This window comes from Arachis hypogaea, chromosome 4 (genome assembly GCF_003086295.3).
Source record: "Arachis hypogaea cultivar Tifrunner chromosome 4, arahy.Tifrunner.gnm2.J5K5, whole genome shotgun sequence".
Taxonomy (NCBI): domain Eukaryota; kingdom Viridiplantae; phylum Streptophyta; class Magnoliopsida; order Fabales; family Fabaceae; genus Arachis; species Arachis hypogaea.
Genome location: NC_092039.1, coordinates 40,291,673 through 40,308,218, shown reverse-complemented (window position 1 = coordinate 40,308,218; position 16,546 = coordinate 40,291,673). Strand labels below are relative to the sequence as shown.

At 26.6% G+C, this 16,546-nt stretch overlaps 2 protein-coding genes across 2 annotated transcripts; one reads left to right on the top strand and one right to left on the bottom strand.

Annotated features, from left to right (window-relative positions):
* Positions 1–1,428: 1,428 nt before the first annotated feature.
* On the bottom strand, positions 1,429–11,588 carry LOC112794838 (probable sulfate transporter 3.3). The gene is made up of 14 exons (XM_025836813.3): positions 11,229–11,588; positions 10,933–10,981; positions 9,995–10,202; positions 8,983–9,154; positions 8,808–8,873; positions 8,351–8,464; positions 8,138–8,254; positions 7,050–7,176; positions 6,674–6,960; positions 5,675–5,865; positions 4,512–4,591; positions 4,315–4,391; positions 2,662–2,840; positions 1,429–1,483 (listed from the first exon to the last, which is right to left on the bottom strand). The coding sequence occupies exons 1-14, from the start codon at positions 11,586–11,588 to the stop codon at positions 1,429–1,431; spliced, it is 2,082 nt and encodes a 693-aa protein (XP_025692598.3).
* Positions 11,589–14,438: 2,850 nt separating this feature from the next.
* LOC112796717 (transcription termination factor MTERF6, chloroplastic/mitochondrial) lies at positions 14,439–16,072 on the top strand. Its single transcript, XM_025839297.3, has 2 exons — positions 14,439–14,681; positions 14,972–16,072. Exon 2 carries the CDS (start codon positions 14,978–14,980, stop codon positions 15,974–15,976), a length of 999 nt encoding a protein of 332 aa, XP_025695082.1. The 5' UTR covers positions 14,439–14,681; positions 14,972–14,977; the 3' UTR covers positions 15,977–16,072.
* The last annotated feature ends 474 nt before the right edge of the window (positions 16,073–16,546 follow it).

Below are 16,546 nucleotides of genomic sequence, written 5' to 3'. Positions count from 1 at the left end.
TCTTTTTTTACCATTGGGCCAACCTCTCTATTTCTTATAGGGTCATGGTTCGGAATTTTGCGAAGTAAATTTTAAAATAGGCAGGAAAGTCTGTTTACCAAAAACTAAGTTCTTACACATTAAACGTTGCGCATGGTTACCAATATAATCGAAGAAGCGTGCAAACATTACAAAAGGTGAAACGTCACATCATTTAAAAAATTAGGTCGAGTTTTTCGACCTGGATCCTTAAAACACGTCGAGAAAGCCGACCTGATTAACTCACATCCACGACTTAAATGGATGCTCGAGTCCAACTTCCAAGAACTTGGTCTCGAGCAGGACACTGTTCATACTTTGGCTCAAAATTGAAAGCCAGTTCCAAAAGCATATAAGGCTTGAATTCTACAATGGCTGCGTGTCCGACCTCTTTGGATCGACTTTAGTACAAAACCTTAACTACATGTACAAAGATGCTCATATATTCAAATATAATATCTCAACAACCCTCTAGAAAAAAAAAGGAGAAGATAACTACCCACTAAAATAGGAGGGAAGGTTACAAGAGTGGCCACTAAGTCACTCATTCAATTATATAAATACCCCTTCCACTTAAGGTATTTCTCAACTCTAATCTATATAAAATCTTATCTAAAATCTTTGTTAACTTAAACATCAAAATTTTCTTACATGTACCACCTCCATCCTCAAGACATTGGAGGACAACACCTTTTCTATAAAGACGTCGAATTTAGCGCCCAAAAGAATTTTGGACCCATGTCCAGGTCCAATCTATCTGTTTCAGGTAACTTTCATAATAATAATAATAATAATAATAATAATAATAATAATAATAATAATAATAAAATAAGCTTGGATATTATTTTATTTTTGCAAAAAATGCCTACGTACATTAGATATTAATTATCAAATAAGTCACTATGTTGAATAACTAATTCCAGAATAATCAAATTATTACAGTAGAATAATTATACTTGTAATAAACGAATATATATCGTAATTGATTGGTAGTTAATTAATGTTTTATATATCCAGAGTACCCTTGTTATTTCTGTTCAGGGTTGTTGAGTCTAAAATATTACTCTGACGGATGCATTGTGTGACAGGAAAATTGAAGTGTAGTATCAAAATTGAAGAGCAGTAATAAACTTTTAGTGATTCTCAATACATGTAGTACTACATCACTAACTAAATTAATTATTCTAATATTTGAAAAACCTATAAATACAATATTATTATAATTGTTACAACTTACAAATATCTTGATCTATATACATGACTATCTATCTCTTTATTTGTGATTCGTGTATACAATATTCACTAGTTAATTTCATTGTGATCATGTGTGCACAAAAGCACATGAAGGCAATCAATCAATAACATGAAATGGCTGAATTTCATACCAATTTTCCACAGTTCACTACGCAGTTAAACGTTGTTAGAGTATTCAGGCGACTCTACTGGGAGTTCTGTTGGAGGGGACCTGCACAAAAATTATATTATGGATATTCATAATCATTGTATAATTTAAGAAGCATATATAATTATAAAATTGTATATAACAAACAACCAAAATAAACCAATACTATATATGTCAGCAAGACTATTCCCAAAATCATCCAAAAATCACGTGTCACCACATTTGAAAATAGAATCTTTTTCAAATTTTCTTGAATCATTCCTTTTGTACCTTTCAAATTTCGTGAATAGTAATAGCAAATTCGAACGAAAAGATACAAGAAAATCCGAAAAATATCCTCTATTTCTAAATGCGGCGCTTTTCAATGATCTTGTTGGCATATGGTATTGGTTCATCGAGGATGCTCCCATTAAGACGCGTAAAATATCTTTTTTAAAAACGTTTATGTATTGCATTATTATTTGACGTATTAATAAATCAGTTATTTTTTAATTTTTAACAAACTAAAATAAAATCGAATTTTTTACAACAATAACAATAAACTCAATTGTTATTAGATTCGGTCGAACCGATCAATTTACATAATCCATTGGATCATGTATTTTTAAAACAAAAATCAGAAATATATTTGTCTTTTTATCAAAAAATTTAAACATGATTCGGTTTAGATTGTGTAAATCAATCGGATCAAATCGGGTCTAATAATTATAATGCGGACAATTGAGTTTATTATTATTGCTATAATAAATCGATTTTGTTCTGGTTTATTAAAAAATAAATTATTAACCGGTTTAATAAAGATGTCCAATAATATCATAACACATGTAAATGTCTTAAAAAAATATTTTTAATGTCTTTATAGAAGTGGTCTTTTTGATTTATTTCGATGATTTGTTAATAAAAGTGGTATAGTATGACAAAAAAAATCTTTAATATTTGTATTTTTTTATATTTTTAATATTTAATTTTATTATTTTTATTTTTAATATTTTTTATTTATGTTAAAATTAATTTTATTTTTAACATTTTAGATAGAGTTAACCTTTAAAAATAATTTTGATATAAATTAAAAATATTAAGAATAAAATTGAATAAATTAAATACGTTGAAAATAAAATTAAATAAAATAATTAAATGCTAAAAATAGATATTTTTAAAGATATTAGAGAAAAAAAAATATATTTTAACAAAAAAAATTGATCAGTATGATTTTAATGGATGTGCATATTGTTGGTACTTACATGTAAGGTGGCTGCTCTTGTTGCATGGTGACTGAAGGGGGGTTCTCCATTATTGATGAAAGTTTTCTAACAGCCTCTCCAACAGACAAGAAGAGGTATTCTTCTCTAATGAAGCTGTCAGATTCATCTGCCTTTGTCAGCTTTTCTATCACTTCAGCAAGAGGATTCACCAATGCTAGCTGTTTTACATCACAACATCTTAATTAGTCAAGGAACACCAAAAAAACAGCTCAAATTTACTTTATTTAATATTATTAATTTTAATAATAATTAATAAATATAAATAAGATAAATTTTATTTATTTTTGGTTAATTTTTTTGTTATTAAATATTTTTGTAGTTATCTATTATAAATTCACAAACCCATTTAATAGTTGAGAAAGGTATTCATCACTTTTTTTAGTTTGAATTTTAAGTCAATATTTTGAGAATATATAAGAAATGTTAGAGAATTATTAAAATTTATTTTTTATTATTAATTATTAGTCAATCAATTTTTAAAAATATAAGTTAAATTATGTTGTTGAATTACTAAATTAAAAGAATTGAGTTGGTGATTTAAAATAATGGTCAAAAATAATAAATTCTGATGAATCTCTAATATATTTTTCAAATAAAAATAATATATGGTATAAATTAATCTTTCTAAAATTTAATTTTTAAACCTATTTTTCAATAAAAAATCAAATTAGTTTAATGTTTCACTTGCTTTACCAATTTTTGATTATTTTTATTCTCAATTGAATTTTATAGCGAAGTGGATCGATCAGTTGAGCTTCTTTAATTTATAATCCCAACTAAACTGACCAATCATATTTAATTTTCTCACCACCATAATTTAAATATTTCATATACAAAAGAATAGATATACAAAAATTACACATAAAAAAGTACTAAATGAATATTTTTTTTAAACATATGTCAAACAGGTTACTTAGTTTTTTTCATCTATTTTTTTAAATCTGAATCTAATAACACAGACATTTTTTAAAGTCAACACAAAATTTTGGAAAATAATACAAAAATTCTATATGAATAACAAACAATATAAAAGAGAAAGGAAAAAAAACTTGTTGAAAGAGAAAAAAAAAGAGAGAAGGAGAAGAAAAAAAAAAGAAGAAGATGAAGAAGAAGAGAAAAAAAATAATTAAAAGCTTAATTAAAAAAACTTATTTATTTAGCATTATTCCTATATATAAGATAGAAAAGCTATAATTTTGTCCTTATTTTTCGTTTTCTAACTTCTCAATAGATAAAATTCAGACAATTTTTTTATTTATTATTATTTTTTTTTGGGAGAAAATTAAAAGTAAAGTAACATATGTCACTGGTTTATATCTATCTCCTCCCAAACAACGTGTCTTTTATCAAACATGTCCATCCAAAGGGGTGTGAAGATATGTGATATATACAATTATGTCATGAGTAAAAGAAAAAAAAAATTAAATTAATTATTTGTATAAAATATATGGTAAAATATATATTAAAAATAAATTAAATAATATATATATATATATATATTATAATTGATTTGACCGTTATATATATTTATATTTTTTTATGTGCGCATGATATTTGATATAATATGAGAATATGTACAGTCACCAAAAAAAAATATGAGAATATGTATGAGTGAGTTAGCATTATTCATGCCTTAATATCCTTGGTTTCCAATGCTGATTTCAGCTCTTGAAAAAGTGAGACTCCGCTTGTATCTATGTTGCTCACAGCTGAAAATCCCAAAACGTCTTGTCGTTATTACTGCGTAGTATTATGATCCGCAAGAAGTAAAGTTTGATAAAATTACAAACAGATATTATATATAGTTATTCACAATAATAATGTACTACCTGACATCTCCAATATCACAAACTGAAAAACTGAGTTATCCTTCATGCTTTCTTCTTCTTCTTCAATCCATCGCAAAGTCCTAGAATAAATGTGAACAATTGATCAATCGAAAGAAAATTAACGAATAAATGCTCAAATTGATCGTGAAATTTCACCTATTAGTTAAATTGATGATCCATCAAATTTTCATATTAAATCAAATTCTCCATGTCATTTTTATATCTATACTGAAGATAATCAAATGATATGAAGACAAATAAAAGGTTAGAAACTAATTTGACTCCATCAAAATTTAGGTAACTAGTTTAACTTGCAGTGAAATTTACATAGGTCAATTTGATTTACTTGAAAACAATATAATAATTTAGTGAGATAAAAAGACCGTAAAGTTGAAATTAGAATAAATACCCAATTCCGCTTTTGTCTATTTTTACAAAAGACAAAGTAATTTCTGTAAAAAAAAATAAAAGAATACTTTGATCCTCAATCTTTTTATTTTGGGATAATACGATTTTTTTTAAAAATTCATTAAATAATAATAATAAATAATTTTGTGGAAGTTTATTCTATTTGTATTTTGTTGGGGCTTTAAACTCTCAAAAACTATTAATAAGTTTGTTTTTAAAAATTTCTACACCAATAATAGTTAAGTGAAGAAAAACTATTTATAAAAATGATGTTGCAAGAAAAAAATAATTATAGTATGAATATCTTGTAAAGGAAAAAAAAACATCCAATAAGAAATAAAAAAAGAGAATATTAATGTTGATAATAATATTGATCTTTGTGATGATGACGGTCGAGGAGATACAATGATAATAAAATGTGATTACATAATAAAAATAATAGAGGTAGAAGTGATAATAATGAGGATAAATAATAAAGGTAGAAGTGATAATGATGAGAATGAAAAAGATGGTGGTAATAGTAATTATAATTAGTTATATTGCTAAATAGTGAAAAGAATTTTGTAAAACTTTAAAATTTTAACAAAATTAATTTTTGTTATTATTTAATAATTTTTTTAATAGAAGAATTATATTATTTAAAATAAAAAAGTTAAGGAATTATATTATTTTTTTTATTGAAACTGCTTTATCTTTCGTAAAAATGGATAGAGACTAAATTAGATATTTACTCTTTAAAATTAAATTAAACCAACCTTTGTTGGAGATAGGTGATGTTGGCAAAGTTGATGGGAGCTTCTATGCTTAAAATGAGAAAACCAGGAATTCTTGTAGCTTGGTTATAATGGTGAAGATCTCGATACAATCTTGTCCCTGGTATGTTCCCCAACATTACTGTTTTTGGTCTTGTAATTTGCAATAGGATCCTTAAGATTGATAAACCAACCTGATATCATCACCATGATCAGCATTTCCTCTAGTCAATCATAATGATGAATCAAACAACTTTCACATAATTTGATTTTTCTTTTCAAATATTCAACCTCCAAGAAGGGTGCTACTATAATAAGGCTTCTTAAATTTCTTGGGACCTTAGTTTTTTTGAAAAAAAAATGCAATTTATTCTTGAACTTTGTTTATGTGTAGTTTATTTTTTCAAAATGCACAATTTAAATCCTAAAAAAATGTTTTTTATTAACATAATTATTTTAAGAAGTAAAGTTGAAAGAAAACTAACTACAGAATCAAATCATACATTTTAAAAAAGTTTAAACTTTAAACCACGCTTTTTATTCATTTAGGTTTTTATTGTACCAATATGGCAATATGTATTAATTAATTACTATATCAAAACAAGTACCAAAAAGAGAAATCATTTATCAAATTATTTATTATGTATTTATGTATAAATACATATTTATATAAATATATATTTTGTTTAATTTATTTTTAATGTGTATTTTAACATACAAAAAATCTTAGATGGCCAATAGATTTTAGTATACCAAATTATTTTTAATAAATAAATTTTTATCGATTCATATATATAAATTCTGATAAATATAGATACAAACTTCCATAACTATAGGTATAAATTATTATTGTTAGATAAATACTAACTTAAAATATTAATATTTGTTAGTTATATAATATTATTATTTTAACATATATGTTATACTGTGACTATATACTATGGTTGAAATAAATTAGATGTGAATCAAAGTTTAGAGGATATGATGAATGTGGAAACTTACAGCAAGAGCTAGGCCATACTCAACTGAGATAAAAATGACACCGAAGAATGCAGTCAACATGACAACGAAATCGAATTTGTCAATCTTCCAAATACGGTAAGCAGCAGGTATATCAACAAAGCCAATGACTGCTGTTACTATGATTGCACCCAACACCACATGCGGTGTGTAATGCAATAATGGCATCAGAAACAAGAGTGTCACCAACACTGCCACCGACATAACTACGTTCGACATCGCTGTTTTTGCCCCTGCGTTGTGGTTCACAGCCGTCCTAGAGAATGATCCTGAAATATATAAATAGATGGTTTAATCTGTTACTCAACTATTTAACATACATTTTTACTTAATAATTAGAGACCGTACTATATAATACCTGTTGTAACAAAACATGATGTGGTGGATCCTATTACATTCATCAACCCAATAGCTATCATTTCCTTATTACCATCCACTTTGTATTTTCTTATAGCTGCAAATGTTCTTCCAACTGCAATAGATTCCTGTTTCAAAAAATTATTATTTACCATTAATCTATCCTATATCTATACTTCAATATTTATACTATACTATATAATGACAATATTTAAAAAATTGGTATCTAACATTTTTTTAAATATTTTTTATTAGATGAATTCTACTCATCTCTCTTTAAAATAAAAGATAAGTTATTTTTTGAGATATGTTTCATAACTACTAGATAAAATAAATTAACTTCTTCCAGTTAATATTAACTCCTAATTTAATCAAAGTTATGATAATTTAACTAGCTAATTAATCAAAGTATAATTTTTTTGCAATTTATAAAAATTACTAGAAAAATTGTATATATGTTTTTTTTTGTGACTAGAAAAATTATATTTTGTAATTTTAATTGCACAATAAAAAATTACAAAAAATAAAAAATAAGTAAAATTTTTTATACTTTTTTGAGATTTTTTTGAAAGTCATTAGAGATTCTGTTTGTGTTATTCTACTTAAAACCAAGAAAAAATATTACTACACTCTCTCTACTAGATCATTTATCGCCCAATATTATTATCTAATTTTTTCATATATTTATATTTATCAATCACTCTTCATATTCACTTCTCACCAAGCACCTGCCATATATACAAAAAGAAAGTTTATCATCATTGTTTTTTTTTAATTATTATATGTACATATAATCCCTTTTCTCTCTCTAATTTATGAAGAGAGAATTTTAAAACATTTTGATGTTTAGTAATTTTTATAATTTACAAAAAAGATTATATCATGGTTAATTGATTAATTATGTAATCAAAATTTAAACTAAAGACCTTTAAGTAGATTTATATAAACTTTTATCATCTCAACAACTAATTGAATTTTTAATATTGTTTGCACATTTAATATATAAAAGAGTGAATCAGTACACTAGTTACTATAATCCAAGTTAAGGCATTGAAAAAAAATCCTGACATATATAAGTTGTAAACTTACAGTGAGGGATAAAATACCAACAATGATCCCAGTTTTAATGACCAGTCCTAAATGAGTTGCTTCGAAATACAACATCTTTACTGAAGGAGGATTTACTCCTTCTGGAAGCTTTCCAATCTACCAATACATATAAATATATACATACATTTGTTTAGTAATATAATTACATTACATACATATGGTAATCATGAATTTATATTGCATCATACTTACAACAACAATGGCAGGATGTTTACCCCTAATTGCAAAAAGTATGGCAGTTGCGATTATTACTGACAGAAGAGGAGCTCCAGCTGAGACCCAGAAATATTTTGGCTTCTTTAAGCTCTGAATTTACAAGTACGTTAATTATCAATATAAGAAGTCCAAAAATACTACATAATACTAAAAATTAACTACTATATATTTGTATATAAATATATATTTTATTTAGCCAATATATATTTTATTTGTGACTGATTTAATGATTGATTTTAGTGTACATATATCACATATATTTACAAAATTCTGAACCTTAAATTATAAGTCTTTAACAAAAAAATTCTTCTAGCTAGTGTTGGCTAATTAAAAGTTAGTTCCTTGTATTTTCTCATGATATATATATATATATATATATATATATATATATATATATATATATATATATATATATATATATATAGTTACATACAAATTGCCTTGCTAGTAGTAGTAGAATCAAGAAGCCAGCGCCCATTACTATTGTTTGCCAAGACCACTGCAGAGAACCCAAAATTAAAGATGAAATAGAATAGGATTCATGTGTGAGAAAATTGAAATAATAATGATATATAATATTAGAGGGAGTTATATATATGTTAATTAACCTCGTGAATATTGCTAAAAACAGAACTCAATACATCAACGATGGTCATCTTTTTGGTGAAATTTGTGATTCCAAGAAGACTCTTAAGCTGCTGCAGAGATACAATTACAGCAACTCCAGCCATGAATCCGACAAGTATGGCCTTTGATAGAAAGTCAATGATAAATCCAAGCCTGCAATTGTTTGTTATAATAGTCCATCAGATTTTATTTAGCCACCTACTCCAAATTACTAGCTGTTAAATGATGAGTGCCACACTTAAATATCATTATGATATTGTTAACAAATAAATTTAAGTTAATAAGAAGAAGTATATAAATATTTATATTTTTAAAATATTTTCTTATCTAAGTTTTTTTTGAGTTTAGATGAATGTGCATAGATTGCTTTTTTTTTTTTGTCTTATGTTAAACTTTTTTTTTGAAGCCATTAAATTTTAGCTTATAAAAATTTTGATATTATATTATAAAATTATTTTTTCTAAAAATTTAAGCCAATAACAAAAGATATTCCTAATAAATATTATTTTTAAAAAGCTATCATAACGACAAAAAAGATCTTAAATTTATTTTTTTATTATTAGATGATAAATTATAAAATTTGATTTTAGTATGTTATAAAAATATTATTTTTATTTAAAGTGTAACTAAACAAATTAATCAAAATTTAAACCCAAATATCTTCATAGAAAAAAATTAACATCTTATTAATACTTAGGTGACATTTAAATATATGATATCATATTTTAAGGAAAGTGGATTCTTTTCGTTGAAAAAAAAACTGGATGATATCAATTATCTAATTTTATCTTTTATTTTTTTTCTATATTTATTTTTAATTCTATTTATAAAATTAATAATGAAAAATTACACTTTATTCTCTAAGTGTTAAAAAAAATTAAAAAGATCTATTTCCTATTCCAACAAATATATTTGAATGTTCTACCGTAAACATGATACCCCTACTCTACAGCTAGGAATTGAGATAGGAAGAAAAGTGAAAGATATGTTAACCTTAGAATACCAAGAGCTGCCTGAAAGACACCAGTAACAAGAGTGGAAGTAAAAGCAAGCTGAAGATAGAGATGAGGTTGTGATGTGGGAGACACTCGTTGCGTAAGCATGGATCTTAACACAAGAGAAGTAATAGCTGCTGGACCAATTGCAAGGTCCTTTGAGCTTCCAAGAACAGCATACACAAGTGGGGGAACAAAACTAGAATCTGAAATAAATAAAACATGCAAAACCAACCTATGTTATATTCTCAACTAAATTAAATAGCCCAAACTTCCTAACACAACATTCATATACTTGTCATTTTACCGTGTAAATGGTGTGCGTTAATTTTTTATTTTTTAAAGAAAAGTTTCTCCTCCCTGTAACAATATAGATAATTCTATTTTATAGTTGTATGTATATAGCTTTAATAATTGGATTTAATTTTAATGCACCACTAAAAAAATAGTTTAATTTATACGTGTATTCAATAATTATATATGAGCAATGTTATATGACTAAAAAATATTATTATTTTTTGTTAATACATAACCAGTTATAATTTGTACATATATTTACAAAAATATTATACATAAGATATATATAGTTTGTATTTATATTTATTAAGCATAAATTAATAAAATTTATTTATTAAAAATAATTTAATATTTAGACTAGTCAAATAATAACTAAAATTACTAAAATTATTGACCTCTAAGAATTTCTCATTACATATTGATACATTAATAAAAAAGGAAAAACTATTTGTTCATGCTTGTATGGTAAACTTTTAATGATCTTCAAAACGTGAAATTAATTATATTAGACGATGATTTTATATAATATTTATGTCATTAATGCTTAAAATTATATTCCTAATAATTTTTAATATGTGTTCTGAAACTTTTAAGTTATAATTATTTAATTATAAACCCAAGAAATATATATGCACTCACAAAGTCCAAAACTTGGAGGTAAACTTGCAAGCTTAGCATAACTAATCCCCTGATAAAAAAAAATAACCATCATTGAAGGATAATTAATAAATCAATCATGGTAGGTGTATATTAAAAATCAATTACTAAATTAATTATTGGTATAAAATATAAGTTAAATTAAAAAATATATATTAAAAATAAGTTAATAATAATATATATTTATACATAAATATATAATTTTGTCAATAAATATTATAGACAAAATTAAAAGTAAAAGTAATTAAGAATAATAAATTAATGAGTAACTAATTAACCTGAGGGATTGAAAGGCTAGCAATGGTGATACCAGAAATAATGTCAGATTTAAAGAGTTTGAGGCTATATTGAGGGAGCCATTGAAGAATAGGGAACACATAATGAGCAGCAAGGACTATTTTTGTACCAAATGGTTGACCCTTGAATTGTCTCATTGGATCATCAGGGAACAAAGTTTCCTTCAATTTGACCTTCAACTTCTGTAGGCTGCTCTTATGAGGTGGTGCCACAACTGGCGGGTACTGCACGTCCATTCTCACTTCTTCCATGCAATTATTATTATTATTATTATTATTATTATTATTATTATTATTAGTATTATTATTATTATTATTATTACTACTGCTGCTAGGCTCCATGAAATTATGTTACTATTATTCTACTACTTCTAATTTGACTTGAACATCCTTCTTCAAGCTACCTCATCAATCATGTCACCTTGGATCCCTGTATATATAATGAAGCAAATCACATACATCATTGGAAGGACAACGGTGCAAGAGCGTAACAACCATTAATAATACATAATAATTAAAAAAATTATTATATGTATATTAATAAATAATTATCAAATTAGTTATTATGTATTTATAAATATATATATTATTTAATTTATTTTTAATATATATTTTATACTTTATATAAATTAATGATTAACTTTTGTATGTACATATAACATGATCACTTATATTTATATAAAAATAAGAGTGGGTCTCATTGGCTACTTACTCTTTTATGAGTATATGCCTGAAAAATAAATTAAAATAGTTTTTAAAACAAGTGTACAAGCAAAACTTAATTACTTATTATTTTCACTAATTTATGATTACTACTAATAACTATATATGAGCATCTTTTCTCTAATTTATTTTTTTTTCTCACACTATTTTTTAGTTCAACAATAAATGATTAATTTGTCGTAAATTTAATTTTATTTAAAAATTTGTCGGCTAATGAATTACATATGTATAAAAGGAAATATAAATTTCAACGATTGTTTAAGTGGATGAGGTACTGAGATGTAGATTGAAAGACTGGAACTTAATATCATATTTATTGGTTTAGATATTGATACTAAAATTTTTTATTCTCAAAATTTTAGTATTTCAATAAGAAAGACTAAAATTTTTGGAGATAGAGATTAAAACTTTAATAATATTTTATACTTAAAATATTCTCATTTTAATTAATTAATTCTAACTTTACCTTTTTATGCAAATTAAATTAAAGTTTTATTCTTATTTTAGTCTGTCATCTACTTTATATCATCTACTTTATATCTACTGTGACTTAATCTTTCAGTCTCCATCTTTATCTCTCTTCCGAATATTACCTTAAACTCTTAAATAGAACTCTGATGCCAAACAAAAAAATAGCTTGCTAAACAAAAAAATATGAGCATCTAAATATTTAGACTACTTAATTTTATAACCTGACACAAAAAATAATTACCATATATGATACACATTAAAAATAAATTTAACAAATATATATTAATACACAAATAATTTAACTATTTATTTTTTGTGTCTACCTAATATTTTTGAGTTAAAAATTCATTGATACGCAAATACAGGCAAATCGTACATGGACATAGACCACAGCCATATAAATTAAATACCGTGCATGACAAGCATGTTCAAGATTTGGACTCACCACCATCGTTGCGTCTCTTAATTCTCATAGTCTTCGTCAAAATTAAATCACCCTCGCATGATAACATTCTTCAATTTTTCATTGAAACCTACCAGAATGTTGAGCATCATGGCAATAATAGGGCAATAATAATAATGCACCCTCCCCGTGCTTTAATGTTAAATATATTTTGAACAACAATAATAAGTAATATGGCTAAGAAAAAGTGGATAGTAGTAGTGGAATGGAAATGTGGGAATAGAAGAAGAGGAAGAGTTGGAGGGGGAAAGAAGGCCTTAAGGGAAGTTTTCGTTTCTTATTTTCTTCGGAGTTAACCACACAAATTTGTCAACTGTGTATGACTAAGAATGAAAAAATGTTTACGTGAACAAGTTTTTCGCTACATTTTCATCACCAAATACTTTGAAGTGAGAGGAGGATCGGAGGTGGGAGGGTTAACATGAGAGGGTGAGAGATATTCGAGGGAGTGTTTTTTTAACGGTTGTATGTATGTATAGAGGTTGTGGATAAAATGAAACCTAAATGCATCATAACATCGTCCACTTAAGTGTTAACATAAAAATCATTAATTTCTCTAACAGTGGAGTAATTATTTAGGGAAAATATAGGGAGCCAATGGTCTAAGCGTATAATGTGTACAATGAAGGTTTATAAAGTATTAGAGATATCACCATTAATGTTACATTGTTCTGTCAGGTTATGTTTTTAGGATGAGTACATGATATTAGAGTTTTAGATTCGAAAGGTCAGAGTTCGATCTTTGATTTTTGGAATGAGTGATTTTATGATATGAGATGTTTATTATCCTAGTATCTTGATGGTTATTCATGGACCAAAGATGTAGTCTATTGTACGCTTAAGTCATTGACTCCCTAACACTACCCAATTATTTAAAAAATGATAAAAACTCACCTCCACTTATCTTCACGAAAAATTAATAATTAAAAATTATTAAATAATTTAATAAATTTAACTAAATTATTATCTAATAATTTTTAGTTATCAACTTTATATAAAAAAATTATATAAATTTTATCTTAAAAAATTATATTTTTATGAATAAAAAGTTAATTATTAATTATTTTTAATATTTTTATTCGTATTTAACTGTAGGTATGAATCTAATCTGATTATATTATTTATAAAATTTTATTTTAAATATAAATATAAGTTTAATATACGCTTTTATATTCTAAAGTTCATATAATATTATTTTATATATTAAAAATAAAATATTTTTCATGACATGAGAATAAAAAATTATATTTTGAACTCATTCCAGCAAGTTTAGCTCTAAAGTTTCAAATATATATTTTTTTTAGTGAAAATTATATAAAGATTTTTACGCAATTACTTAAATTTATGTGTTTAGATTATTTAAATAGTGAATTTAAAAATTAATTATTTTATTAAAACTATATATACAATTTGATATGTAATACTCTTTTACAATAGTACATAAAAATTAAATTTAGTTAAAAATAATTGATGTAAGATGGTTTTTTTTTTTTTTTGTTAAAAGGAAATTAGAAAGAATAAGAGAAAACGACGTCGTTCGCTCATATCGGTGTAAAGTCGTCATCATCAACATCATCATCATCATCACAGTGGAAGAGGTTGTTTCCTCCTCTCATCCCTCAATCACTCGACACACACACACTGTCAATGAGGTGCAGCATAGCATAGCTTTGCTTAACTCAATTTCAAACATTATCACTACCCTATTTGTCATTACCCTATTTTCTTTTCTTCTCTTATCAGTTTTCCTGTGCTATCACTACGCACCACAACCACAGGTAAGAGATAATCTCTCTTCTTCTTTTTTTCTTTTTTTCTTTTTTCCTTTTGGTATAGTTTTCATTATTTTATGTGGCTGTTCTCTGCAAGTGAAAAATTTCATTACTTTTTGCAAAGTTCACTATAAAATGGATTCCAATTTCATATGAAACCAAATTTGCTTTGTGTGTCGTTAATTCGTTACTTCTTAAAGAAATATACTTTGTTAGGCGGTGTTAGCTTAGTTGTTAAGCTAATTCATCAAAATTATAAATGTATTTTTGTTTTTCCTTTTTTTTTTATTATTTAGAATAAGATGGAAATCAGTGGCACCCACAATGGGAGTAGCATGATGTGGTTCTTCAAGGATCGAGGGTTTGATGATAACAGCATACATGGAATCTTCAGAAAGTGCAAACGCCTAGAGAGTGTTCAGAAAGAGAGAGCAAAGGAGAATTGGGAATACTTGAGAGCCATTGGAATTCAAGAGAGGAAGATTCCTTCCATTGTTTCGAAATGCCCCAAGATCCTGGCCCTGGACCTCAACGAGAAGATTGTCCCCATGGTTGAGTGTCTCAGGACACTAGGAACAAAACCCCATGAAGTCACCTCTGCCATTGCCAAGTTCCCTCACATACTCTCGCACAGCGTCGAAGAGAAGCTCTGTCCCCTCTTGGCATTCTTTCAGGCATTAGGCATACCTGAGAAGCAAATTGGGAAAGTGATACTGATCAACCCTCGGCTTATCAGCTACAGCATCGAAACAAAGTTGAAAGAGATTGTGGACTTCCTTGTTAGCCTTGGTCTTGATAAAGATGGAATGATTGGAAAAGTCATAATGAAGTTCCCGTTTATAATGGGTTATAGTGTTAACAAGAGGCTCCGGCCGACTTCAGAGTTTCTGAGGTCGATAGGCCTAAGTGAGTTAGATCTTCAGGCTGTAGCTATGAACTTCCCTGCAATCTTAAGTAGAGATGCAAAAAAGGCTTTGGTGCCCAATTATGATTTCTTAAAGAAATGTGGATTTCAAGACCCACAAATATCTGCTTTGGTTGTTGGTTTTCCTCCTATCTTGATCAAGAGCATACAGAATTCTTTAGAGCCAAGGATTAGGTTTTTAGTGGACGTGATGGGGAGACAAGTCGATGAAGTCATTGATTATCCTTGCTTCTTTCGTCATGGCCTCAAAAGAAGGTTAGAGTCGCGGCACAAACTTCTAAAGCAGCGGAACCTAGATTGTAGCTTGAGTGAAATGCTGGCCTATAATCAGAAGAAGTTCAACATGAAGTTTGGCTTGTTAGAATTGAGTAACTAATTTATGATTTTTGCTATTAGTTTAATAGTTTGATCCATATATCTGTCTTCTTTTTAAATTTATGGCATTTAATATTCATCTGATTCTTTGCTCTAATCATAGTCTTGTGATCTTGTGATCTTTGTGTGACATATATACTGGGGTTTCCTCTGTCATAATGCTGTGATGGCAACAAGGTCTCGTGAGTCCTGTTGCCATATACGCATCGGTTTTCGGCATGTCAAATTCTTTGCAGCAAGTTTCTTGGATTGTGAATAAAGATTTAGGAAAGAAACTCAGTCAATATCTTGTTGAGTATAATCATAAATTTTCATTTGTTCTCTCTAATCAATTGTATTATCATTAACTTAACCCTACCTTAAATACATTGTGATCATGATGCCTGGGAATTGATAGTCAAACTAAGCACAATTGTGGTGCCTATAAACCAATTTGGTGAATGTTTGAGTGTAGCATGTGAAAAATACATTACCAATGTGTTTAAAGAGGATAGGAAAAAAACGTACCCTAATACTTCCCTGTTACTAATAGAAAATATTGCTATGACTTTTCCCTCTCAATCTTCTCTAT

Coding starts and splice junctions, on each gene's coding strand:
- LOC112794838 (XM_025836813.3), bottom strand. CDS start 11,588: ATGGAGCCTAGCAGCAGTAGTAATAATAATAATAATAATAATACTAAT. Junction 4,392..4,511: donor TGTGATATTGGAGATGTCAG/GTAGTACATTAT, acceptor TGGGATTTTCAG/CTGTGAGCAACATAGATACA. Junction 2,841..4,314: donor TGGAAACCAAGGATATTAAG/GCATGAATAATG, acceptor GATGTAAAACAG/CTAGCATTGGTGAATCCTCT.
- LOC112796717 (XM_025839297.3), top strand. CDS start 14,978: ATGGAAATCAGTGGCACCCACAATGGGAGTAGCATGATGTGGTTCTTC.